Genomic DNA, 27,480 nt, shown 5'->3' on the forward strand with positions numbered 1-27,480 from the left:
GGCTCCTGGAGAGGATATGCCAACCCCAAATCTGGAACCAAGAGGGGTCTTTAACATAAGCCCACCTCTGAGGACAAAACCGATCCATCTTCTCCCATGTGCAATTTAGTGGAGCAGAGTGCAGTTCAGGAGAACTTCTCATGGCAATGTAAACGCCCTGTAAATCCTCACTGGCTAAAATGAACAAGGCACAATTCACCAGGTGCCCAGCCACTGACACAGCAGGAGCTCAAGGTTGGGTTCTACTTCAGTCGCACACGGCGGCCACGGGGACCGGGCATGGCGGGCCTGTTCCACCCTGAGCCAGGTCTTCAGCACCTGAGCTTCAGTCCCTCCAGGAGAGACTGGGAGCCAGCACCTCAGTCACAGGCTGCTGTGAGGTGCAGGTGACCTGGGGCCGGGTGTGGGGTGGTGTGGTGCAGGAGCATGGGTGCGTGCGTGCACACCCCGCCCCACGGAGAGGGCCCAGGGCCTCCCCTCCCCAGCCCCAGGCCAGCGCAGGCTCACGGGGTGGCTGCCATCCCTTTACAGGCTGGCTCCAGGCAGTTCAGGAGTGCTCGGAGTCCATACTCTTTTTTTTTTTTTTTTCTTTTTTTTCTTACTGTCGGCAGGCTGCCAGGCTTGTGTGTCTGTCCCCCACGAGTTAAGGTAACCAGCCTTAGCCTCTGGAACATGCTGGAGTGTTTGGGCCTGTGACAATGAGGACTGCGGCCTCGCCAGACCTTCCTCTGGTGTGCTCCCCTAAAGGAATATTCTGCCGGAGGCTGCTTGCTGGTCAGCCCAGAGGCCAGCTCTAACCCGACCTGGGTCTCTACCTGCCAGTTCAGATGCGCTGGGAGGAAGGGGCAGGAGGGGTTGGCACTGCCCTGACTCTGACCCAGCATGTGGGTGTTTTGAATAGGCACCATTCAGTCTAGCGGCAGAATGGCGAATAAGACTCTCTTTCTTCTATCCCTTGTGCAGACAAAGGCCACTGCTCCTTTGAGCAGTGACCTAGATAAATTTCCTTCCCCCTCTAGCCTCCTCAGGCCAAGGAGCCGGCCGGGGCAGAACAAAGCACTCCCCTTGGCATTCAGCGGCAGTCGCTGCCCTTTGGCCCAGCTGCCCTAGGCCCAGCTGCCCTAGACCCAGCCCCACCAGCCTTGACTGGCAGCTTCCACTCAGGGTGCACCCTCACAGCCAGGGGGTGGGCAGCCGCTGCCGCAGAGGGCATCTCAGTAATGAGCATGGGCTGTAGGCCCTTCCCGGCCTTGCTGTGCACTCCCTCCGATCCCATTAAAGGTCCTAGGTCTCTTTGCTGCCAAGACTGCAGTCTGTCCAATTCTGTACTTCCACAGACCCCGGGCAGCAGCCTCTCACACCTCCCCGGCACAGTGCTGGGAGGCCTGCCCTCTGAACCTTTATTTACATGCTGCTGGCTGGCAGCAGACCACAGATCATCCTGGGGGCCCCGAGGGTCAGTCCCACAGACAGCCTCCAGCCTGTACAGCCTCTGGGCAAGATTCTTTCCTCTTCTCCCTCAAGTCCCAGGGCAGCAGTGCATGAACCCAATTCTCCCCATACAGGCCATCTGCCCCCCTTAGGCTGGCCCGGCTTCTGAGCCACACCAATATACAGCTGTATCCCAAAGCTACTGCCTATGTCCCAGGGGCACCTGAACACTTAAACTCGGCACGCTGGCTGTCCTCACATTCCTTACTACCCACACCTTTACGGCCCATCTCTACAAGATCAGTGTCAACGTCTGACGTTACTTAAGTGTTTCTTCGTATTTGGTCTTAAGGTTGGCCGTTTTTGCTACACAACTCCCATCCTCTTTTAGGCTATTCTGTGGCCTCTCCCACATACTGGTTGTGAGATCCTGAATGAGTCAAACCACAACCAGACTTCAGTCTCCTCATGTGTTGAACAGGAGGCCAAGCACTTCCACAAATAATGCAGTCTCTCAAGAGCATGCCTGGGTGCACACAGCCTAGGGTCAGCTTGTGGTCTATTAGCTCTTTTGTCAGTCTTAACTCTCAGACTTCTGGTGTCCTCCCACCAGATCAGACAGGTATCTAGAGTGAAATTTTATTACAAAATTATAAAGCAGAGCTCTGTAACAAAAAAAAAAAAATATACATTTGGGTTTGCTTTAACACCCAAGTAAGTCTGAGAGAATCAATATAAGCCACTTGAAGTAACACATTCACATCCAAAAGATTGCAACAAATTTATACAATATATGTTGTGCACTAATTCCTGTACAGCTTATTCTTACTAGCGTGGATCCAGCTATTCCAATATATTATGAACCAGTCAGCTTTCCCAAGTCTTAAAACAAGTCTCAAATGAAATCTCAGAACAATCACGGAAGCAGCCACGGAATAATTGAAAGAATTAGATGTTTCATGATCATTAAGACCAAGGATCCATAAGGGGCAAAAGAGAGTACTCAGAGATAAAAATCAAGTTTCCTACCTAAGTTAGATAGTAACTGAAATGGGAACTTGGAATTCCCAGCCTTTATTTGGTGCAATAATGATGAACAACAACAAATCAGGGTTGTTTGACACCTTTTTTCCTGAATGGAAACGAAACCTTCACCAAAAGAGATCAAAAGATTTAAAGGCAAGTTCTCCAAAATGAGCAAATGTTATCAGTTCTAATTCTTAGTGAGGTTACTAGCCAACCTTCAGGATATTATTTTTAACTTCTGTCTAGGAGGGAATGTGGGAGGTAGGGAGAGGTAAGGCCTCAGCAGTGAAAGCAAGTTATGGGTAGGGAGAGAGCCAGTTTCTGCCCTGAAGTTATTGCTAGATCTTAACTGAGTTGCATATATAGAGACCTGTTTCACAGTGGAATCGAAAAGTAGCTGAATCCCCTGCTAAACCGGTAGGCATTGTAAACTGTAGTATATACTGTCCAGCAGAAAGGTGAAAGGTCCTTTTCACAGACCTATCTCTTGATTCCCTCAATTCCTACAAAGGCTGTCAGAATCAAATCATCCAGGACTTGGTGTAATGTCAAGGTAAGCAGCCCAGTGTGCAACTGACAACTACTTTATGAGAGAATTCCATTCCTCTGAAGTGGAATAGTGGTTGATGATGGGGGAGAGCCCAAGTATATCTGTACCAATAAACAGGTCCCCTGGGAGGTTTCCCACTGTTTTCCAAAGTCATGACTGGTTCCAGTCGGAGAGAACTTGACTGCACATCGGGGGGGGGGGGGGGGGGGGCAGTTTAGTGCCAAGGCCCTCAGATGCTTCAGGGTTGTATAGTTCTCCCACTGGTGATGTCAGCACACAGCTCTTCTAGCATGTGTTTGTTCATGGCTAAACTCCAGCAAACTTAGGCCCTTTGGCTCTTCCAGTGGTAATAACCACCCTAGGAGGGCTCAAGACTACCCTCTAACTGGTAAGGGCTTTCCTAAAGGGCTGACAGAAGGCTGCTTCCTTACCTGCCTTCAAGTCAGTAGGCTGAGGAAGGAAATGGGAGCAGGGGGCCCCATGAACCCAGGGGTTGAGACTTGAAGCTGTCTGCTTGAGGGCTGAATCCAGTCCCATTCAGTACCTTCAGACACCCCGGAGGGGCTCAGGTTTGGTCTCTAGGAATTTCAGAAGTCTAGCTAGAAAGAAGTAAGGCTCTTTGCATTTGTTTCTATGCCTTCAGTGAGCCCATGTTTAAAACCTCCATGGAAAGAGGGGCTTCATTCTCAGGGCAAAGTGGTTTATAATCCCTCTGTGCTGGAGAAATCAAAGCAGAAAGCTACTGCTTCCATCCAACACTTTCCCTTTTCTTGTAAACTAAGGATGGCACACAGGCCCTAAGAGAAGCAGAGATGATCCACACGCCACCGTGTGTGCACACACGTGCGTGTACACACACACACACACACACACACACACACACACACACAGATTCCCAACTTCCCTGCAGTCTCGGAGCCGGGTGCTCTGCAGGCTCCCAGGGTTAGCTCAGGAGACTCCCCGCTTCCAAGCCCAGCACTTAAGGAAGCAACTCTAGATGACTTTGAAATTTTTCAATAGCGTTTGTGTTTCATTTCTCACCAGAGAAAGTTTACTGGTCCAAATTTAGTCCTAAGGAGGATCACTATCGGTCTGGTAACCTAACATCTTTTTGGTCTGAACAAACAAATGGAGTTTAGGCAATGTAGCAAGAGATTTTAGCAAAGCTGGTTAAAGCACAGAAAGCCAGAGAGACCAGAAATAAATCCAATGTGCTGGGGAGGAAGAGAACCATTTCCACCAGGACTTCTGACCAGTGAAACACACAGGCAGCTCGGGGATGGGCGGGGCACAGGAGGAAGGGTGAAACTGTTAGGTTTGCAGACGAAGGGAGGAAGATATGGTCCAAGTTCTGGAAAGTCCTCTCTCCATCAATTACCATCATTACCCCAAGATCACTGAAACAAGGACTTGCCCATGCGATCTGTACCAGCTCCCACTGGCCTCAGGCTCTGCCAGCCAAGAGGTGCACCTCCGTGGCAAGATAGGCACACCCAGAGGTGACAGCAACTTTGCTTGCCCTGGTCTTAGGACCACTGCAGATTTTTTAGCCTGCCCCTCTCCAAGCTGGCCAATCTGGAGCCCAGACACTGCAAGCTATGTCCCTGTAAGGCACTGAAGAAGCCGGTGCAAGCCCTCAGGATCGGAAGACGTGTACAGCTCGGATCACATACTGCCGGCAGATCGGACACTCATTCATGCGCTTGCCACACTTGGTACAGGTTACCATGTGGCCACACTCTAGCAGAACACAGTCAATGGGCGAGTCCATGCAGATCCTACACAGGTTCTCCTCCAAGCCGGGCGGCACTGCTCCCCCTGTACAAACACAGGGCAGAAAAGAGGGCAGAGGCAAAAAGAGATTGTGTAAGTGCATGGGGCGGCAGGGGGATGGAGGAGGGAGACCAGGCATGCTGGAACAAACCCCCAAATCCACACACTGCCCTCAGCTAGAACTCCAAGCAAACATTCCCCCCAGTCAAACCCAGCTGCTTTTTGAAGCCCACCCTCTGCAGGTCAGGCTGTAGATTTGGAGAATAAAGTACTTGGAGATCAAATACAACCTAGAACAGGAAAGCTAAATAAGGCAAAGTCCTCAAAAGCTTAAAAATTTTTTCAGACAGTTGAGGCTCTAATATAGTGAGTAACTGGCACTCAGCAACTCGTTATCCCTTGAGGCAGATCATGCTAAAAAGATTTTTTTTAATGGTTCAAGGGGGGATCCCTGGGTGGCTCAGTGGTTTGGAGCCTGGCTTTGGCCCAGGGCGTGGTCCTGGAGTCCCGGATCGAGTTCCACATCAGGCTCCCTGCGTGGAGCCTGCTTCTCCCTCTACCTGTATCTCTGCGTCCCTCTCTCTCTCTCTTTGCATCTCTCATGAATAAATAAAGAAAATAAAAATAAAAATAAATAAATAAAAATGGTTCAAGGGCAGCCCTGGTGGCTCAGCGGTTTAGCGCCACCTTCAGCCCATGGCGTGACTCTGGAGACCAGGCATCAAGTCCACGTCAGGTTCCCTACGTGAAGCCTGCTTCTCCCCTTGCCTGTGTCTGTGCCCCTCTCTCTCTGTGTCTCTCATGAATAAATAAAATCTTAAAAAAAAAAAAGGTTCAAAAATGTAATATGGAACCATAGTGAGTGGTTCATGAAGGATGGGCAAGGCTTATAGGTAAACATATGCCCAACTGAATACAGCCAAGGATCCCGGGGGTCCCTCCGTGTGGTCCTGCAACATTCTCCAGGGCTCTCTCTGAGGAGGCTAGCTGCTGGAAGAGCCCAACAGAGATCTGGGCTCCCTCCACAGTGCTACCCCCACAAAACTTTCCTCATACCCCATACCTGCTGCTCACATTGGATTAAAATGTTTAAACTCACCCACTACATTACGAGCTCCTTAATTCAACAAATTCAGTCAATTTCTGCATCTATATACTTAGCATCTGTTCGGTGTTCTGAGGTTAGATATTTCTCTTTGAATCCCTAAAATGCCAATCATGTGGTCGGTGTTCTCAAAATATCTGATAAATGAACACCTCCCAAGGAAGCGATAACAGCTCATATTTGCAGAATGCTGTGCCAGGGGCAGGGTCCTAAGAGCTTTGCATATTTTAACTCTGAGTCCTCATAAAAACTATGAAGTAGGTACTCTCATTACTCATTTTATAGATGAGACAATTGAGGCCAAGAAGTTAAAGTGGCTTGCTCAAGGACACACAGTTGCTAGGCAGAGTCAGGATTCAAATCCAGGCCGGCTGGCCTTCTGGGCAGGCCTGAGGACAGGGACTATCAAAGTAGTATTAACTGCTCAGGGCACAAAGTACTCAGTAACAGCTGGCTGGCTCATGTGGCTGGGGAGGTGCAGAGGGCATGGCCAGTATCCTAGGTTAGTGCAAACACAGAAAAACCTTCATGTCCAAAAACCCAGCCATTCCCAGCATGTTTTAAATGGTAGCCTAAAGCCCCAGGTGGGGCTCCATGCTCAGTGCAGAGTCGGCTTGAGATTCTCTCTGTCCCCACCCTGCGCTCTCTCTTGTTCTCTAAAAATAATAAAATCTTCAAATGGTAGCCTGGGGCAGCCCTAGTGGCCCAGCAGTTTAGTGCCGCCTTCAGCCCAGGCCTGATCCTGGAGACCTGGGATCAAGTCCAACGCGGGGCTCCCTGCATGGAGCCTGCTTCTCCCTCTGCCTGTCTCTGCCTGTGTGTGTGTGTGTGTGTGTGTGTGTGTGTGTGTGTGTGTGTGTCTTACGAATAAATAAATAAAATCTTTTAAAAAGGGGGGGGGGGGACCCTGGGTGGCACAGCGGTTTAGTGCCGGCCTTTGGCCCAGGGCACAATCCTGGAGACCCGGGATCGAATCCCACGTTGGGCTCCCGGTGCATGGAGCCTGCTTCTCCCTCTGCCTATGTCTCTGCCTCTCTCTCTCTCTCTCTCTCTCTCTCTCTCTCTCTGTGTGTGTGACTATCATAAATAAATAAAAATTTTTTAAAAAATTAAAAAAAAAAAAGGTAGCCTGAACAAGGTAGCCCTAAGTAGGGAGCTGTCTTTGTACCAGTCACCTGCCCCACTCCACAGAATTATCTGTACTCTGCTGCTCTGCACTTTTTTTTTTTCTCCTGCTTCCTGGACTATACAAAAAGTCAAGCAACACTTGAAAAGGGGCTAGTAGTAAAAGGCAGTGAAACTCATTACCCCTTTGAGCAGCTACTGGCCCTAAAAGGGATTTGGAAAGGACTCAACTGTACAAATAATGTGAGCTGGAGTGAAGTACAGAGTATCATATTAAGGGGCACCCAGGTGGCTCAGCTGGGCATCTGCCTTCAGCTCGGGTCATGATCCTGGGGTCCTGAGATCAAGTCCCGTGTCAGTTAGGCTCCCTGCTCAGCAGGGAGTCTGCTTCTCCCTCTCCTTGCTCTTCCTCTCTCTTGCTATCTCTCTATCTCTCAAATAAATAAAATCTTTAAAATACATATATATTAATTTTCTTAGGACTAACACACTCATCAACTCAGTTGCCAGCATTCTCCCAGGGAATCAGAAAAAGGAAGGAAGGGGCACCTGGGTGGCTCAGTCAATTAAGCATCTGCCTTTGGCCCAAGTCATGATCTTGAGGGGTCCTGGGATGGAGCCCATGTTGGGCTCCCTGCTCAGCAGGGAGTCTGCTTCTCCCTCTCCCACTCCCCCTGCTTGTTTTCTCTGTCAAATAAATATAATCTTTAAATTTTTTTTTAGAAAAGAAAGAAAGAAAAAGAAAGGAAGACAGCAAGTAGAATAGCCTGATCTTAGTATCAGGGGCCTGGGTGGGTCTAGAATCCCCAAGGGTTTTGGGGAGCTAAGAAAGCAACTCTTCAGGATTTATCAGCCAGAAGACAGCCTCATTCTGAGTGAAAGGCCATTTTGCCAATTTACAAATTTGGAGTCAGTCTTCTGAAAGTTTTAGAATGTTTTGTTGGCCTCAACACCACTTTGAGAACATTCTCTCTTGGGGGAAGAGCTCACAACCACATAGCCTTAAAGCTTTCAGAAAGGTAGATTTTAGAACGGAGCCCAGACCCAGCAAGACCCCTGCAAGTGCATTCTGGGGTACCTGAAGGCCCAGTGTGGTCTATAAGACACAGCTGGGGGTGTGGCAGCAGAGATGGTCATGCTTGTGCCCAGAGAGCACCACATGTGACACATGTATAAACAAGGCTCAGGTCACTTCCCTTTCTGATTGGTTGGTAGCAGAAGTTGTTAAGCTTCCCAAGTAATGTCCCTGATGTACCCACAGAGACCCTCCCCACTCAGACCAGAACTGAGTGAAAACTATAGGGGAAGCAGCAGGAATATGAAAAATGAACCGAATGTGACACATGCCACCACTCACTTTGTTAAATATTTTACAAATGCTGGCTCCTGAGCTCTGGCAACCCAGAGACATGCAAATCAATCTGCCCCTGGGTACGCTGCCACTCTACACCCTTCCCAGCAAGGCAAGAATGAGAATTTTTAACGATGCTAGAAGCCCTGCTTCCCGGTGCATTTCCCCCACACTCTCTATGGATGTCAATATGCTCAGAATTCTTCGATTGCTAAGAGGAAGTAGGGTGGCAGAAAGGAAAGAGAAGAGCTCAGAGTCTAAGCACGGTCCCAAACAGAAGCAATACATACCATTTTGGTCTTCAGCACCACACACTGAAAGGAAAGAGAAAGAAAAGGTCTGAATACGTGATGGCATGAGAAGTCTCCAACCAGGCTGGCTTCATCGCGCATTGACTGCATCCCTGTTCGGGAAGCAGACTGGCCAAGAGCCAAGCCAGACGCCGGTCCTCCTCTCACGCATAGCCCCTGCTGGTGGGTCTGGTCCAGCAGAGAAAGGGATTTCATCGGTTTGCCTGAACAACACTGCCAAGTAGGCAGGACACCGCACGGACACAGTATCCTTTCCTATCGCTCCTGAAGCCAGCATTAAAGGAAGGAAGGAACTGTTGTTCCAGTCAGCCAAGGAGCCTGGATGAAGTTCCCAGGTGGGGCCATGTCCCACTCCCTAGGACCTCATAACTCTATGGGATTCTGGGGATGACCCCGGAAGGAAAACGTAGTCTGCGCCTAGCTAACTAGTCAAACTTCCCCAACTCTGATGAACTAGTGGGATAGGAGAGACTGAAATCTGACTTCAACCACTAACAGCATTTAAGGAATCAAAATGCTGATTGCAGGAGCTAAATCAGTTGGGTGAAATTTTAGGAAATGAGTTTAAAACAGCTAAACATGTTCCTCTTCTGCAGGACTTCTCTGCCCTTCCTAAACCATCTACCCTAGTAACAGAGAGACAATGTTTTCCCCCCCAAACTCACTTAACCACAAACCTGGACATTTTACTGGGCACCACCTAAAAATGATACCATGTAGAATGCTTTGGGAAATGACCATGGGGAAAGCCCAAGCTCAGGCAGCATAGATATATTCCCCTTGCACCATGTGTGCAGAGATTCACATCCTCATCTCCTAACTGTTTAGAACAGTATTGCTGAGCTACTAGCGAGTATGGCGGGGTGACACGCAGTGGGAAAGGCTATGGACTCAGTCCAGGAAATCTTCATTGCAAACCTGGGCTCTACAATAAAAGGGTAGTGGCTAGGGGTGCTTGGGTGGCTTGGTCAGTTGAGTGTCCATGCTTGATTTTGGCTCAGGTCATGATCTTAGGGTCATGAGATCGAGCCCTGGATCAAGCTGCACACTCAGCAGGGAGTCTGCTTGGGATTCTCTCCCTCTGCCTCTCCCCTAACTGGTGCTTATGTGCTGTCTCGGTCTCTCAAATAAACAAATAAATCTTAAAAAGGGAGGGGAAGTCATGTTAATAAGGCCTATTCACAGGCAGCTCTGGGGACTAAATAAATGTTTACAGTGCCTTGCCTGGTCCTGGCACTCCACTTCAAATGGCAGCTATTATTAGCCGGTGCAAATGTGGAAGGTGACTCCTGGCTTGGCTAAAAGCACGGAAACACTCAGGTTGATGCTATCACACTGCAGAGAGAGAGCAAGTGCTGCAGAGCCCCTCACCCAGGTGCTGGAGCCCCTTCTGGTCCTTGTACAGCCGCGTCACCCGCTCCATCAGCTCCCACTTCTCGCAGCAGCCCTTGTAATTGACGAAGTTGCGGGCCAGGATCTCCTTCAGCTGCCGCACGGTCAGACCTTCAATGTCCCCCAGGTCGGTGAGGTCAGACAGGGAAGCCCTCCGGCCTGGGACAAAGCTGTCCTCCGAGTCGACAGACTGCAATGGCAACAGTGGATTGGTGGGCTCAGCTCTCACCTCCCAAGCTCTCTCTTGGGGGACCCCAGAGCATCCATCCGGCCACGCTTCTGGGGACTGACCTCGATGAGCAGGACTAGAGGCAGGAAGAGCACCTGGCATGGCACTTGGCAGTGCAAAAGATACCACAAACTCTTCCTGGCCCATGGTTTGGGGCTCGGGCGTGGCCAGCCCCAGGCCAACCAATCAGTATGACACAGTAGAAGGGGCACCAGTGTGAGTCACATGGCCCTAATTTTGACTCCTCCACTGGCTGGTGCTAAATACTATGGAGCAAGTAGCTCACCTCCCTAAGCCTGTCTGCCCCTCCATCAAGGAGACATAGCTGTCCTACTGTACTGGGTTCCTGTAAAGATGAAATGTAGCAGCACAAGAAAGCACCGAGCAGGGTGTTAGGAGAGAATTCTGCTGCCCTGTGGAAGAAGCAGACCTCCCTGGCGAGCACTGCTCTGTACACCACCTTGACCACAGCTTCGTGGCCCTGTCGGCTGGGCCTCTGGACTGGCCCAAACATGGCTGAGGTCTAACCCCCTTGCATCCTCCCCTCCTCCTGGTTTTCTGACCTCCTTCCCTTCACAACAGCTACTGTGCATGAGAAGCAGAAGAAACAAACAAGATTTGCACAGCAGCACCGGGAGCCTGCCCATTGGCAGCTTACAGAAAGTCAAGAGACTAGAAACGAATGGGCCATGAGGCTCCCTGGTCTCCACTGAGACCTCACAACTCTGCCCTAACACCTGGCTTCAAAAGCTAGTCTGGAAAGCTAGCACTAAGCTCTACCCCTGAAAACAGAATTGTAGGACTGTCATCACAGACTGATTCTTCTCCACTTTGGAGTCTGCTGAGAAGGTCCTAATCACAGCCTGATAACACCAGAGAAAGAGCAAACACAAAGGCACAGACCCAAGCAGAGGCCCCACCTGGGTCTCATCCTCAGCAGGTGCTCTGGCTGTGCTCTCCAGGTAGACGGGTTCCTCTTGGTCCTGAGACACATGGCCATTGGCCTGTGGGAAGAGAAAGGTGCCATCACATCCACAGAGATGTCCCAGGGATTCACACAGTGTGGGCCTCTTCCCAGCTCACACCATATCCAAACATATTCCCATCTCCCCCAGGAATCTGGCATCTTGAACAACAAACAGCATTACAAAAGCCTGCTCCTTACTACTGACTTTGCTGGGCAGAGAAACAACACAAACATTTCAACTCTAAAACAAGAAGGTCACCAGTTCTGCTCATCACCAGGCTGGCAATCAGTGGCCACTCACTGTCAATTTGGTCTCAGCTTGAACAATCTGAGTGAGAGGAAGACCACCGGTCTACTCCACTGCAGGACTGCTCTCTAACTACCATTCAGTTTCTCCTGGACACTTATCCCAAACCACCCTTCTGGTAACTCCCACCCACCATCTCTGGTTCTGCCCCTGGCATCAGTGCCCACAATTTTCTTACACATTGTTCATATCAAGTCTTCCTGCCTCCATGCTACATCTCCCTGGCATCCTCCTCTGACACAGATGAGACAGTTTTTAGACCCTCACCACTATGTTCCCTCTCCTCCATCCAGTCACTGTTCTTTCATTCTAGAAATAGGCTCCAACCAGCAGCACACACTAAGAATGATCTTGAAACCTGGTCAAAATTATTTTAATGTACCTAAGAATCTATTCACCTAAAACTATAAAGATTGATGTCTATGCTTAAGGAATTTAGAATTCTAACTTCTCCAAAGGTTTTTGTCAAACAGTAGTTAAGACTGTGCGCCTCCTGGTCTCATCACCACTTAGGCCACAAACCCCATAACTAGGTCCTCTTCACCTCCTCCCCTTTCCAGGTAAAGGGCCTCACGTGAGCCAGGAGCAAAGGTGTGTCTGAGCTCATGGCCTTTCCTCTAGACTCTTGGAACACCGATAAAGGGACAGCCCAGGAAACCAATCACCCACAGCCCCAACCATTCATCCCAGATTAGGATGTGTAACACAGCTGGTGAAGGAAATACAAATAACTACAATGGAAATGAAAAGTGGAAATCACCCAAAATGCCAAGTGGTGAGAAAGGCACACATGAAGCACACAGGTGTGGGGAGGCATCCAAAACTGTCTTCATCCATGCCTCTCATTTCCCCTTAGCTCTATGTAAATGTGGCACCCATAGGTCACCTGGTGTCACCTTGGAGTTATCACCAAGTGTCTTCGAGCTTAGCCTGTTCCTGAATGGATGCTTCTGTGGGTCCTTTTTTTCCTGGGAAGAGAAACTGGATCTCATACCGCAAAGAAACCGTGCCCTGTCTTTTCAGTCTACCCACAGGCTAAATCAAAATCTCTAACTTGAATCTGTCTACCGCTTTGCTGACTCCACCCCCTTCTTCCCTAGCAACCACTGCTAGGACACCAGGGATATGTGGGAGCAGGTGCTCTGGGCAGATATGCATCCTAGGTGCAAGGAGCCTGCACAAGGCTTGACTTCCCCGTGTCTGTTCTCCTGGCTTAACGAATGCAGAGCTCACCAGGACAGAGCGTCCAAGCTGACACAAGGGCCCTCTAAAAGTACCAGAGAAGCACCCCATGCAATCTGGCACATGCGTGTGACCTGGAGGTGCAGTCTGGAATTTCTGGTTAATGATAGCAAGTTCAGAACCTATGGCTTTCACTGAAAAACTCACCTGAAGGTACCTTAGGGAAAAACAGTTTCCTCGAGTTACCCCTGGGCTCCCCATAAACAGAGAGAAGTGTTCTACCAAGCAAAGGGAGGCAGTCAGAGCAGGAGGTAGAACCTGTCGGCTGACAAGCCCCAGCGTAGGGCAGAGTTAAACCCCAGCTGGGAGGGCACACACTATAGCTGCCGAGGAGCAGGTGCAGTGCACTGTCACCCCGGCCTTTATGCCTCAGTGCCCGCCACAGCTGATTCAGGGGCCCAGTCTTGGCAAACAGGAGGCAGCGGCCATGTCCCGCACGGGAGCTGACAACACCAATGCTCTGCCAGCTAGAAGGAGCTCACAGCTCTTAAGACATGCTGTCACGCTGGCCAGTCCTCCCAATGTCCTGGCAGGAGCAGAAGTACTCTGGGATTACTAACCCCATTTCACTGCTGAAGGCTTAAAGTCTGCCCGAGGTGACTGAAGAGTCAATGACAGAATGGATATGGAAAGGAGATCCTCTAGGTCCTAAGGCCCCAGCTACTGCCTAAGCCATGTAAACAAAAGGGTCACCGAGGCACTGAAGTGTATCTGTGGGATGCCATCACTCCTGATGCACCGGTTAAGGCTCCTGGCCTCACTCTAATCCAGCAGCAGGTTTGCACATCAACTTCCCTATCACAGGGCCTGAGGGCACCCACAATCCTGCACTCTCCATGGCCGGTTCACAGTTCAGCCCATGTGCTGCTCTTCACCTACCATGGCTGAGCCCCCTGGGACCAGGACAAGGCCCTTACCATTCAACAGCATGCCAACCACAACCTCACCCAAACAGTGACTGGCAAGAGAAGCAGTGACCCTGTCTTGGTCAATGTCCCCCCTACTTCCCTCTCCATGTGCCCTGTGATGGTTACCAAGGCACTGAATTCCCTACCCACTAAGGAAGACCGTAACGAAGGTGAGCAGTCTGAAAGGAACCAAATTTGGAGAGTTAACAGTGAGTTTTCTCAAAATATTTCTGGAATGATAAGTTTTTAAAAAATGACTAGCTGGGATATGTAGGTCTTAAATACAAAACCCACAAAAATACCTGGAATCACGCATTATCATCTCCGAAAAAAAAACAAAATAGGAGCCTGAAGTACAGAAAACATTCCTGCCTCAGTAGGCACAAGGGCCTCATGTAATCAAGATGCTTAACCCTGCACCCTGCTTTCACACTGTAGGCACGAGAGCAAAACGAACCCCCAGAGCAGCAGAGATGGGCAGAGTCAACAAACTGGTACGTACCTGCTGGGTTTCCTGAGCCTGGGCTGGGGTAACAGAGGTGGCCTGTGCAGGCACAGAGGGGAGGCTCGGCGAGGTAGGAGGTACAGTGCTGGCGTGAGGCTGGGTCAGGAAGGCCTGCTGCTCCAGGAAGCCCGGGGACAAGGCGGGGGCACGAGTCCTGCCCTCCTGAGAGACTACGGGTTGCTGGCCAAGCACCAACAACACGAGCTCCTCTTTCTCCCGGCACATTTCAGTAGAGATGTCATGAAGGCTGAGATAGTCCCTCAGGTCCTTCACCTTCATCTTCATGAGCTCCTCCCGCTGAAAGGCTGTGGCTCGGAATCGCTGGCAGAGGAGGCAGAGGCGGGGCCCGTTCCCCACTTGGTTCGAACAGGTCATGCAGAAATTTTTCTTGCAGTCCAGGCAGGTCTGCTGCTTAGACCAAGAGGCCAAGGAAACCATGTTAGACTGAGAAGAGGACACAGAGGGAGGGACTGCTGTGCCTAGGGAGACCTGCCCCAATCACTGCTGCCTCCTGTATGTCAGGGTACAAGCTCCCTTGATTTCAGGTTAAACTCCACTCCGAGGTGACAGATCCTGTCGTATGCATCTGTGTATCCACGTCCAGGATCCCACATTTATTATTCCAGTTGAGCCTTACTTTATAAGGATAAGAGATAACAGATAGAGAAACAGAGACTAGTAATTACGATTACCAACTTTAGAATGGAAAACGCCCACATTTTCATTTAGTCTTCCTCCTCCGTTTATTATGGTGTCACCTTGGATGTGGAACTTAGCCTCTCTGGCTGCGTCTTCATCTGTAAAATGGGAGTGATAACAGCACCTACACCTCAGGATTGCCTTACAGTTAAGAGACAATGTGTTTCGTGTATGTGACACATGATTCTTCAGAATTACCTCTTATAATTATTATTGCTAGGCAACACAAGCTAACGTTGAGAGCCAAGATTCAAATCCTGAACTGATTCTATTTTATCTTTGAGAAAAGACAACAACTGTGTAAATATGATGGTGGTTATTACTAATATTAATTAAATTTACCGAGAAACTAAGTGCTAGAGCTTGTCATTCAATTCTCAAAGGAACCCTGCAAAGTATTACTATATCACTGTATCATGTATTGAAGTCCATCATCATTAATAATTAGTAACGTACAGACGCCTGGGTGGCTCAGTGGTTTGGCGCCTGCCTTTGGCCCAGGGCATGATCCTGGAGTCCCAGAATCAAGTCCCGCATCGAGCTCCCCTCAGGAAGCCTGCTTCTCCCTCTGCCTGTGTCTCTGCCTCTCTGTGTGTCTCTCATGAATAAATAAATATTTAAAAATAATAATAATAATAATTAGCAACATACCTCCCTGTTTCACAGAGCAAGCAAGGCCTAGAGAGATTAAGCATCTCACTCAAGGGCAGGCAGGGAACAGCAGAGCCGGGGCTCACCTTCAAGGTCTGTCTGTGAAATGCCCACAGTCATGACCTTTCCACCAAGCCAAGCTGCCTAACTCAGCCCCGTCCAAGCCGACAGCAGGACCTAGTCCCGGCCCTTGCTCTCCATCTCTAAAGCGCTACCCAGTGCCTCATCCACAGCTTCCCCACCCTGGGAAGGCCCGCTCAGAGTACTGGGAATCAAGTGGCACATAAGACCATATCCAAGACAAATATTCAGACAGCTAAGGGGGACCCTCTGGACATGATCAGGGAGCTCTCATCTGTACAAGGACAGTGCCTTAGCCACTCGACAAGAGCACCCAGTAGGCAGATTGCATGGCCTGGCAGCAGCCACTCCCACAACGGCAGACAACACACCACACGAAACCTTGCTCAACACACAGGAAGCAAATCCTCAGCCTCTCACCCCACAGGCTGAGCCAGCACAGTGACATCTGACTGAGCTCTTCCAGCCAAGAGCAGGCCACACTTCTGCAGTAAAGGGAATTCCCGGGCACACTGGGATGGTCCTGGGAGCACACTCACTAGTCCTTTAAAGAGATTAAGAACTTTTCATCCTCTGGTGACTTGACCATAAACCTAAATATTTCTGCTCCCTCTTTTCTAAATATAGAAAGCTGAGTTCAAACTAACAATAATGCCCTGGAGACTGAGATCCACATAGTGGAAATCCGAGACTCTCATGGGGGGCACAGCTGAGGTAGTGGCACCTACTTTTGTCCCAGTGTCACGCGCATTGTGCAGGGAAATGGGTAGAATGTTCACTACCCAGTTTTGACTATAAATATTGAAAGGCATTTCGAAAGGACACCTATGGAGCTCCCTCATTCTCTACAGTTACAACCACACAATAAAATGTTCAGGGGAAAAAAATTAATTAATTAATTAATTAATTAATAAAATAAAATAAAATGTGCAGGGGCCGACTTAAAAGGACACGTGGCTCCACTAGAGTCATAATGGTTCTGGGACCTGTAGCCACTCGGGTGGAAAATGTATGTTTTGAGGTCTTAGGGGTTCATTTATACCCAGAGCTTTTCTTCTGGGAAAGGAAATACATTTAGGATGACTGATAGTGCGATGAGGGGGCTTTGGTGTCATACGCTGCAGGTCCTGATGTGGAACATTACTTAAGTCCATGCAGTCTGACAAGACCTAGCTGACACAATTAAAATGCCCTGAGTTGCTCAATCAGCCAAATCTAAACAACTTTCTATTCTTTCTTCAAACGTGTACTTATTGGAGGCAAGATCAGAATGCAAAGGCAGCAGCCCAGCTTCTCCGTATCTGGCTAGCCAGGGACTCTGAAGTCAACCGGCATCTGAAACACGCCCTCAGGAGTAAGACTGCGCTCCAGGCTAAAATCCCGGCTTGTGGAGACAGGCCGGAGCACAGGAGAAAACGGCTGTCAACACATGTGGGTATAATGAGCAAAGGAAACACGTATGTATAAGCGCTAGCAAACCACGCAAACCAACTGAGTAACCAGGTAGCATGAAAGATGAATTTGTGCAGCCAACATGCCTATGAACATGCCAAGAGCACATGCACACATCCAGCATCAAAACGGTACCTCTGGCAGTCAGTGCTCTTCAGGGATGCCGGTGGGCTGCTTTCCTTTGCTCAACTGCCCTAGCCTCAATCCTACCCCCCATCCACAAAAATCCCCTGGCCCTTGCAGGCAGGCCAGCCCTCCTCCTCACCAGCCTTCCCACAGCCCACTGGGAGGAAAAGGGCAGCCTGAGGAGCCACACAGTCAGGATTCATTCCTGGCCGGCCCCCTTCCTAGCTAAGGGAACACTGTGCAAAACAAATCACCTCCCAGGGCCTCCAATTCCTCACCTATAAAGTCAGATGGTCAATCCATCACTAAGGACCACTGAAAGTATTATGTGACATAAGGTATTTAAAACCTTAGCATAAGGTGGGCAATCACCAAAAAAGGTAACACAGTCACCTTTTAATCCCTTCCCCCTTCTGCCTCATCTCTGAGCTTTTGCCAGGACTACTCCCCCTCTCTTTCCACTCTCAGATTTCAAAATCCCATCCAAGTTTCTTTTTTCTTTTTTTTTCTTTTTTTTTTTTAAGATTTATTTGTTTATTCATTAGACAGAGAGAGGCAGAGACACAGGCAGAGAGAAGCAGGCTCTTCAAAGGGAGTCCGATGCGGGACTCGATCTCCCGACCCGGGGTCATGCCCCGAGCTGAAGGCTGATGCTCAACCACTGAGCCACCCAGGCGTCCCCCCATCCATCCATGTTTCTAAGCACAACCTCCTCCTCCTCCTCCTCCTCTTTTGCCTCCTCCAATTGGTCCAACTAAAGAAGCTGGGCACCAACTCTCCTCCAAAATTGTCAGGCTGCTGCTGAACTGCATGAGGATATTACCAATACAGATGGGGTATTCAGCTTGCAGCAAAATCACAGCCTGCCATTCCTCTCCAAGACTAAAAACTCTAGGAAAGTAGCAGGTACATCCTACTTCTGTTCTCTCTACAGAGTCCTTAATGTTATCTGTGCTTTGTACTCAATGAGCACAATGTAAACAATGAAGAAAAGAACAGTAGGATCCACGTAATCATTTCCAATCAATTATAGAAAACACATGTTAAAAGCTTATAGTTGTTATTTGCCAAACCCTAAAGATAAAAATGCTGATCTAGTTAAGCACAAAATTACAAATGAAAAATTCTCATAGGGGAAATCATCCTTAATATTCACAAAATTCATTGTGAATTACACAAAATCAATACATATTTTTGTGGCAAGAAAATATCGTGGCAAAAGCCATCTTTTACCATTCAAATTGGAACTTCTCTTCCTCCCACAACCCCAGAAGCTCTTTTTGCTATAGAAGCTTTCTCTACATCTCTTTTATCTCTTTCATACTTTGTTCAAAATCTTTCTCGTGCTTCCTTGTTGTCTAGTGACTATAAGCTCCTTACTACAGCAGTCCTGGCCTCTACCACCTGATCCCACCTTGTTCCATCCTAATTCCCCATGTATCATGTACTTGGCCAAATAGGCCACTCACAGTTCCCAAATACACCTCACACTTGCCCCATAACTGGTGCCTTCACTTCAGCCATGGCTTTGCAGATCAATAAACCTTCCTTCATCCAGCTAGAATTATCATCTAGTGTCTCAAATTACCAGCAATGTCTGATTCCCTAGCACTTAACTTACACAGCTGCTCTTAGTTCTTAGTAAATGTGGGCCTCCTTAGCCAGCTGGGGAACTCCCCAAGGGAAAGACCGATTCAGCTTCATCTCCGCAAAGCTGTAACCTCTAGCTGCTGGCACACTGCCGGTGCCTCAGAACTGGGCCCTCAATGAAAACCTTCAGCATGGAATTATCAACCACAAAGTAATAAAAACAGAAACTCTCCAGCTTACTTCTTCTTGCAAATTATTCTCAACTGCTCATTCCTTCCTTCCTTCATTGATTGATCGGTTGATTTAAAGTGGGGGGAAGCACAGAAGAGGGAGAGAGAATCTCAAGCATGCTCCACACTCAGTGCAGAGCCCAACGTATGGCTTGATCCCATGACCCTAAGATCACAACTGGAGCCAAAACCAAAAGTTAGACACCTAACCAACTGAGCCACCCAGGAGCTCCCCTCATTCATTTATAAAACTGTATTGCCTACTATGTGTCAGTCATTGTTCTACTAGACACTGGGGAGAAAGTTGTGAACAAAACCAACAAAATCCCTGTTCTATGTACCATATGAAAAGACAGGCCATCCACAAACATGTACATCAGGTGGCAATAGGCACTCTACAGGAAAACAGAGCATCTTCCCATGTTCACCTACTCATCATTCTCTTCTGTGGGGGCAGTTTCCTTGCTCATTCATTCTCTCTTCTAGCTAAGGTATGCCAAGAACTCGCTAGATCCTTGGTTCTCTTAACATGCTTTTCAACATGTTTGGCATGCCGGTCCTGAGCCTGATCACCATCACTGTCCACTTTGCTCCTTCTCTATTCCCACTCCACGGAGTGTAACTGATGTTTAAAATAAAGGTTCAGGGATCACTGGGTGGCTCAGCAGTTTGGCACCTGCCTTCGTCCTGGAGTGTGATCCTGGAGACCCAGGATCCAGTTCCACATCAGGCTCCCTGCATGGAGCCTGCTTCTCCCTCTGCCTGTGTCTCTGCCTCTCTCTGTGTGTCTCTCATGAATAAATAAATAAATCTTAAAAAAAAAATGATAAGCCAAACTCAGTGCCTAGCATGTGACAAGTAGCCTATGGGCCTCATTCCATCTCACCTCAGATCCCAAAGCCACCCCACCACCGTCTCCATCCATGAGAAGACTGAGGCAGGTGGCGCTGAGCATCTTTCTAGTCCCTACTTCAGCCTCACTATGGACTCAACCTTCCAGTCTAAGTACAAAAGGAGCAATCCTGCAGCCCGCCAAACCATAGCTCCTTGCCACCTGCAGTGGCCTCTCTGGTTGTGTTCTCATGGTCACCGAGGCAGCCAAGTAAATCAACAAAACTCTGCTACATGCGTACCTTCACTGCACTACAGCAAAGTGCAGGCAGCATGCAACCTGCAAGGCAAAAAGGGTTGATCCTCCTTCATTTTGTGGGTATGAAAGGGTGGGTGGTTGGTCAGCAGTGCAGACTGTAGGAATTCTGACCTGCCTCGTGTATTCTGGGAGACAGCTTGAGAGTTCAGAGAGTTGGGGCAGCCTGGGTGGCTCAGCGGTTTAAGCGCCTGCCTTCTGCCCAGGGCGTGATCCTGGAGTCCCAGGATTGAGTCCCACATCAGGCTCCCTGCATGGAGCCTGCTCCTCCCTCTGCCTGTGTCTCTGCCTCTCTCTCTCTCTGTGTGTCTATCATGAATAAATAAATAAAATCATTAAAAAAAAAAAAAAAAACATGTAGGGTCCACTTAACCGTGGATTCTTAAAAAAAAAAAAAAAAAAGAAAAGAGAGAGAGTTCAAAGAGCTGGACTTGAATCCTGGCTCTGCCAATTAATAACCATGTGATCAAAAAATAATAATAATAACCATGTGATCTTGGGGGCACTACCTACTAAGCCAGAAAGGAAGGAGTATTTCCATCTGTCTTATGCCATTTATCAGGAACTTGACAAGTACAGTTTCCTTCTTAACAGTTACACTCTAAACTTCAGTTTCTCCTATATAAAATGGGAGTTTAGGGACTCTAAAATCACTACCATAGAGTTATCATGAGGCTTAAATTAAACCAAAAAATCTAAATTGCTCACAACAGTCCCTGGCATATAGCAAATGGCTTAAAAAGTAGAGTAGCTTTTTCCTCTCAGTTTTCCTATCATCACCATTTTAACCTCACATCCAGGACTACAAACCTCTCGGTTCTGCAGAAGAATGTAGAATGCGGGAACTCCCAGGACTCACCCTTAGCCCGCGTCATGCTTGACCTTGGAGAACGTGCTGCCTCTGGGCACTGGCACAAGGATGGCCCACAGCCATGTGCCATCACCTAGCCAGGGACATCCGCCACTGCTTGCTAATCTGGAAAATGTGGCCACCAAGTATTTCACATGAAATTGCTACAGTAAAGGAGCCCCAGTCTTTGTCCTGTCAGGGTCCTGATGTACCTGAGATGTCCTTGACACTGCGTGTGATACAAAGTCAGGTGTTCGTGATGACCCCTAATGAAGGGACTGACACCAGTGCTTGCTGTGTGCTGACCATCATGCTACCATCAACCTGGTAGCCTATCTCATTTTATTCTCATGACCCTGGGAGATGCACACAACTGCTATACTCCCATTTTAAAGATAGGGGAAAGAATCTCCAGAAAGGTTAGATCATACGGCTATAAAGCAGCAAAGCTGATGTCTGAATTCAGGCCAGTCAGCTCCAAGTGGACGACACTGAGATGCTTTGCTTAAGGCTAACTTTCCTTTCCCGCTTTAGTGAAAGGATCAGGTGTGGGTTACCAGCCCTGCCTGCATAGGTAATGGCAAGCTGGCAGATAATATGGAGGGGTCAGCGGGCTGGCCCAAGGGCCCCAGGCTATAGCGGCCGAGCAGGCCAAGAAGGCCAAGAAGGCCAAGAAGTCAACACTCACCTTCCTGGCCATGTTTGCGAAGTGGGCCCCACAAGCCTTGCAGCTTGGTTCCGAGCCTGTTGGGGAAGGGAAGGAGCTATACCCAGGGTTGGAATAGGCCTGCGTCCTGGCTCCCTGGGGCGGTGGGGCCTCCTCAGGCTGTCCATCCAAGCAGAACCAGTTGCAGCAGGTTGCCCACATGATAAAATCTGGTGCAATGGAGGAAGGGGAAAAGGTCAGAGTTAAGACATACATCTACCCCAATCCCCCATCCCAAAGGTACAAGTGAGCAGGGACACTCATTCCACATCTGCTGCCAGAGCCAAGGTGAGGACATGTTTTCAGGAGCCACAGGTATCTTGCCACCTCCTGCTTCACCAGAGTTGCCACTGAATACAGGAGGAGAATACAGACACCTGACCTGCCAGGACAACATGGCTACCAAATTGGCATACTACCTTTGAAAGATTGCTGATCCCTATTTTGGTTTAGTCTGAGATCTAACTGCAGATTTTAAAAAACTGCCTTAGCAATTATAAGTGGCCTGAAGCCCACTTTATTTAGGCATATGAACTTGCTCCTAGAGCTCAGAGAGATGGAACTTTATCATACATGTATGTGCATGCAAATATACACATATGATCCCATATTCACACTGACCATGGAGAGGAGGCATGATTCTTTCCTTTACACAGATGAGGCAACCCAGGCTCAGAGAAGTCAGGGTCACACAGCTAATAGATAACTGAGATTCCAAAAACCCAGGTCCTCTGACCCTAACCCTAACATTCTTTTCCTTGACGGTACTGCCCTTCTTGATTTCCCCTCTGCTGGTCAGCAGCACGGAATTACTCTAATGCTTGTACTTCCAATTCTATCTAAACCCCTCTCTCTCAGCACCTCTAACAGTTCGTTTGCACAGACATCCTTACCCTTTGTTTGCTACCACTACACCATAAATTCCTTGAGGGCAGGGATGACTTCCTCCTATGTATACAGCACCCTTGCAGTGTCCTGCACACAGAAGATGCTCAACTAAGGCTTGTTGCCTTGCTGACTAGGTGCTAGATGCTGTCTGTGGATTTATTAAGAAGTTTGGGATATTATTCCCATTTTACATACCAAATACAGGTACCAGGGACAAAGGGGTAGATGATTTTTTAAGATCACAGAAGGAAATCCAATCCCTCAAATGTCTGAATAATCTCAAGTTGCAAAAGGGTCCACTGAAATGCCAAGCACTGCTGTGATAAGAATGTGCTTTTCTCAGTAGACCAGTCAATCTGGACATTCTGAGCCCGAACTCTCTGCTTATAGAGATAATAAATGAAACATTTAGTGTTACTACTCAATCAGCAGTTCACACAAAAGAACAGTACCTTCTGCTCTGCCTCCTGACTCATGGAAAGTGCCTTTGTTAAATCATAGTTCAAAGATGTGCTAAGCTGGAAAGCACTGAGAACAAGAAGCCGGCTCGTTCAACCTTAGTCATCTCACAGAGGAAAAGACAGAGGCCCAGCAGGGGGAACTAACGTCTTGGCCCACACAGCTGTACCCCTAGGTCTCCAGACAACTCTATGGCCTTTTTAGCTTCCACTTCCCGATACTCCTGATCCAGAATTCACTCACTTTTGCAAGTAGGTCCAATTCACACCTGTGGCCTCTGCTTGCCTGTGGCCCCGGCGACGACAGGGACTTTGACAGTCAGTGCCCAGGCGACAGGTGGCTCAACAAAGACTACTGCATGAGTCACGCAATATTTAAATTTTAACTCACCACATTCTTCCATTTCCTACACATCAACAACATGTCTCTCTGACTCACTATGACTTGTCCAAAGCCTCTGAGGTCCCAGGAGACAGCCTTAATTGCAATGAAGAGATCACATGGAATAACAAAGTAAAGAGCAGTTCAATAGAAGTTCTTTGCTGGCAAGATAATAGTGGTAGCAGCAAGAGTGGCACCCCTTGGAAAGAGGGATTTTGCAATTCTCTAAATAACCTGTTGACAAAAGCATCTGAGACAGTGTATAATAAAACCAGGAAATACAGGATCTGGCATCAGAGGACCGGGCTCAATCCCTGCTTTACTGCACCCACCTTTAAGGAGTTAGACCCTTCTGTTCTTCCTGTTTCTCACCGAGACCTGCTCCAGGCCATGAGGCACTAACAAACACCAGTCGTTGCTACGAGCATTGTAACAATACTTGTAATAATACTTCAACGACAGTTTCTCTGGCAAGGCTCAGATAAAAAGTAAACCTAGAGGTTTCCCCACAATCACCATCTGGCTTTCTGGAACTGTCCCAAAAAGAGACAAGGGAGATTTCTGACAAAATCAACAGAATGGGTCAAGTAACTGAAGGAGGTGGGGGCAAAGCAAGAGGCAGAGGGGCCCGGGGATGAGGCCGTGGGTGATCTGCTGACCTCTGTCAGAATCTCAATTCACCCATGTACACAACCTTTACTGAAGCCAATGCCTAGCTGTTGCCAGCAATAGGTAAGGCAGAGAACCGGCCCTTGAGGAGTTTGTGGTCTAGTAGAGGGGCAAGAAATCTAAAACCCAAACCAGAAATTTCAGGGTGATCAGTGCCTTCACAGGTTTGTGCAGTCCCGGGTGGGCGGGCAGGGAGCTATGGAGATAGAGACAATGAGCTCTTCAGGGGTGGGGAGGGGTAACCAGAGAAGACTTCCCCAATGAGGTGCCACACCTATCCTGCTGCTGGTGTGACTGGGCATTCGTCAGAAAGCCCAAAGTAAAAGAAATTTTGAAGAAAAGGCAAACCACATGCAACATGGCCCTAAATAAAGTACCAAATGTTTGGCTGGGTCCAGAGTAAGGGTGGGGTGGCTAGGGTACGGCAGGTAAAAAAGCAGCCATGGAGAACCAGGGTAAGGAACCTGGACTTCATCCTACAGGCAATGGGAAGCAGTGAGGGGTCCAAGTAATCAGAGGTTCTGTGACCTTATTTGCATTTTATAGCGGGCACTCTGGCAGTAAGTAGTGTGGGAACAGATCTGTGAGGGGCAGGCGGCAAGCCGTCAGCTGCTGGAGGAGAGGCAAGACACGAGGAGAAAGGGACAGATGGATCTCTGACAGAACTCGTGGGATGCGTGGGTGAACTGAAGCAGTGGAAGAAGGGAGAGAGGAAACAGTTGTGGACGAACCCCAGGGTCTCTGAATTATGCAAGAAGACACAGAGGGGAATCATTAACTGGAATCAGGGACAAAGCCCTGAGGATGAGGTATGCGTCTATGTGTGAAATAAGGGGGCAATTAAGATGATGGGTTGAGTTTTGTACCCAGGGGACTTGCTGGTGGATACACAGAATACAAAAGGACAGACCTGGTTGAGGAAAAAGTCTGGGCCTCCTTGGACCACCAGGAGCACCAAAACCCAGAAAATGGCAGACTGACAGGATAGTGGGGGGGGGGGGGTCACAGAGGATGGCGTAGGAGAAACCCCAGGGGCACCCGACCTGAAGGGCTAGAGGAGGAAAAACAGATGACAGTGGAAGGAAGACTGTTTGGGGGTGAGCAGTCTGGAAGAGGATTTTACGTTTCAAGAAGAAATGGTCAATGCTATCGAATGACCTGGAGAGAATACAGGGATACAAAATGCCCAATGGACCTAGTTTTAGGAAAATGTGAGTGTGCTCTTCACCTGAGAGGTAAGGAAGAGAGAAGCTGACAGCCAGAGGTCAGAAAGCCACTGAGAGTGAGGATGTGCCAGACCCTCAGGATAAACTATTCTCTGAAACTTTGACCATGAAGGGAAGACACAAAGCCAGGGCTGTAGAAGATCCAGGTCACTAAGGAAGAGAGAGGCAGACGAATTCACAGACTGCAGGAGACTCCCAAAGATGAAAAGGCTTCAGAAGAAGGGAAGCTGGCAACAAGTGGTGGGGGTAAGGGCCAGGAGCAGAAAGAAAGGTGACCCACTGACCAGCTTTGGGGGCAGGAGAAAGATCACCTCTTTCACTAGACACTGGAATGGAAAGGAGACAGAGGTTACCAAAGGTAATAAGCTTACAGCATCCGCAAAGGTAAATGAATGAAGTAAAAAGGCCAGGAGAAGGGGATGTAGTTAACCACAAGAAGAAAACAAACTTTTCCTCCACACAAGGAACCTGTACATGGCAATTTTTCCTGAGAGCGGAGGACTTTGCCACAGGATGGGTAAGCCTGCATTGGAAGGTGCAACTGGGAAAGAACCAGAAGGTAGGCCAGCTGTATGTGGTTTAAATTCCTGTGCTTCCCCAAGCGTGCAGGGAACACCAGTGGCAGGCCAGGCACTGGGATCAGAAGTGCTACCAACCTGGTCCTGGCCCCCAGGGACCTCTGGACCCAGTGAGGTGTTGCCGACCAGCTCAGGTCCGCCATCCTGACAGGAGGGCTAAGAAGGCTCTTCCTCAATGGAGAACCAAGATAACCTATTTCCCTCAGCACTATTTTCTCTCAACTTTACTTCTAATCTAACCTGCCTTCTGTGATGAGCTGTCAGCCTATGCAAGTCTTTGGCTAGACTCTGAAGGAAAAGGCTCTGGGGGGAAGACTTAAAATTTACGTCTGGGTTATTCTCTAGGCATCCCCCCACACACACAGGTGAAGGATGGAGTCTCAGCCTGAGCAGATGTATACTCGGGGAAGGGACTAGCACGGAAAGGGATGGGTAGAAAGTCTCCATTGCTAAAATTCCCACAGACTTGCTCAGCCCAACAGGACAGGTACCAATGTCAGGAAACTAGACTTTCACTCTCTTTGACCCATAGTTAAATAGCACTTCCTAAAGGGGTCAGTTAAAAGGACTCTCTTGCCAAACTGGAAAACGTTAAGCCTAAAAACAACTATGGTCAGGGCTATTTCAGGGAATGAAAGGAAAGAGTGGGTAATTTTAACACTGTCATACAAACAAACCAAACACTTTTCTCTTGGCAGTACTCTCATCCTTCGGCCCCAAACTGATACACACACTTGGCATCCAATTATGTTACTAAAAGGGCTGGAAGTAGAACCAACTAGGGGGTGTATGATGAGTTTTACCTATGGTGACACTGTGAGAAACTTCCATCCCTGATCTGCAAGCCTCCTGATCTTGAAGGAAAATGATGAAATCTCCTATGAGGGCTTGAAAATCCCTCCCCCAATTCCCCTCACCCTCTTCAGAAAAGATGCACACTTGGTGATTTCATCCTCAAATAGTCTCTGACTGCTGTCACCTACAGAGCTTGTTTGAAACCTGCCAGCCTCTCCTCTTTCACTCTGCCTAAGAATGAGGCGAGATGTAGTGCTGAGGGGAAACAAGAAAACTTGCTCTTCCCCATGGAGGAGCCCTGCAGTAAGGGCCAGGGCAGCTAGTCGGCACGTGGGAGTTTGTCAGCTTGACAAGTATATGGGATTTCTTGGGAGATTAAGCTCTGCTGAACAGGAAAATTACAGTTTTAATAACAGGGTAAGATAAATGACCTATCCCAGGTAGGCTGAGTACAGTCATAGTTAGAGGCAAGAAGGGAGATAATGTGATTTCTCCCCATTAAGTCCTAGAATTCTAAGTAATTCTAAAACAGTCACTTCTCCACTTGTTCACCTGCCCAAGGCAAATAATTTTAAGCAGATCAGTGGTTGTCATGGGCTTTCTCAAGGAGGAGAGAAGGATCAGAATGGACCCATGGAGTAGAAGGGTCAGAATGTCAGTGCCCTAGTAAAGTAAGTGCTAGTGTGCAATGCAATATCAAACCACCTTGCTAACCACCAAAATCGAAGGC

The 27,480-nt window shown here is 48.6% G+C and overlaps 1 protein-coding gene across 12 annotated transcripts in view; it reads right to left on the minus strand.

Moving 5' to 3' along the window:
- The window catches only part of RFFL (ring finger and FYVE like domain containing E3 ubiquitin protein ligase), an 88,444-nt gene that overhangs the window by 14,285 nt on the left and 46,679 nt on the right, over positions 1 to 27,480 (minus strand). For 5 of the 12 annotated variants that reach the window (XM_072779506.1, XM_072779504.1, XM_072779507.1 and 2 more), the window contains exons 2-7: positions 21,737 to 21,924; positions 14,220 to 14,630; positions 11,214 to 11,297; positions 10,044 to 10,254; positions 8,652 to 8,675; positions 66 to 4,825 (exon numbers count right to left, since the gene is read on the minus strand). In XM_072779506.1, the coding sequence (XP_072635607.1) occupies positions 4,644 to 4,825; positions 8,652 to 8,675; positions 10,044 to 10,254; positions 11,214 to 11,297; positions 14,220 to 14,630; positions 21,737 to 21,916 (1,092 nt within the window). In that variant the 5' untranslated portion in view covers positions 21,917 to 21,924 and the 3' untranslated portion in view covers positions 66 to 4,643. Of the gene's footprint in view, positions 1 to 65; positions 4,826 to 8,651; positions 8,676 to 10,043; positions 10,255 to 11,213; positions 11,298 to 14,219; positions 14,631 to 14,914; positions 15,020 to 21,057; positions 21,092 to 21,736; positions 21,925 to 27,480 lie in introns of those variants that run through there. The other 7 variants (XM_072779512.1, XM_072779510.1, XM_072779513.1 and 4 more) reach the window with 4 other exon arrangements.

The sequence above is a fragment of the Canis lupus genome, chromosome 16, assembly GCF_048164855.1.
Source record: "Canis lupus baileyi chromosome 16, mCanLup2.hap1, whole genome shotgun sequence".
Classification (NCBI taxonomy): domain Eukaryota; kingdom Metazoa; phylum Chordata; class Mammalia; order Carnivora; family Canidae; genus Canis; species Canis lupus.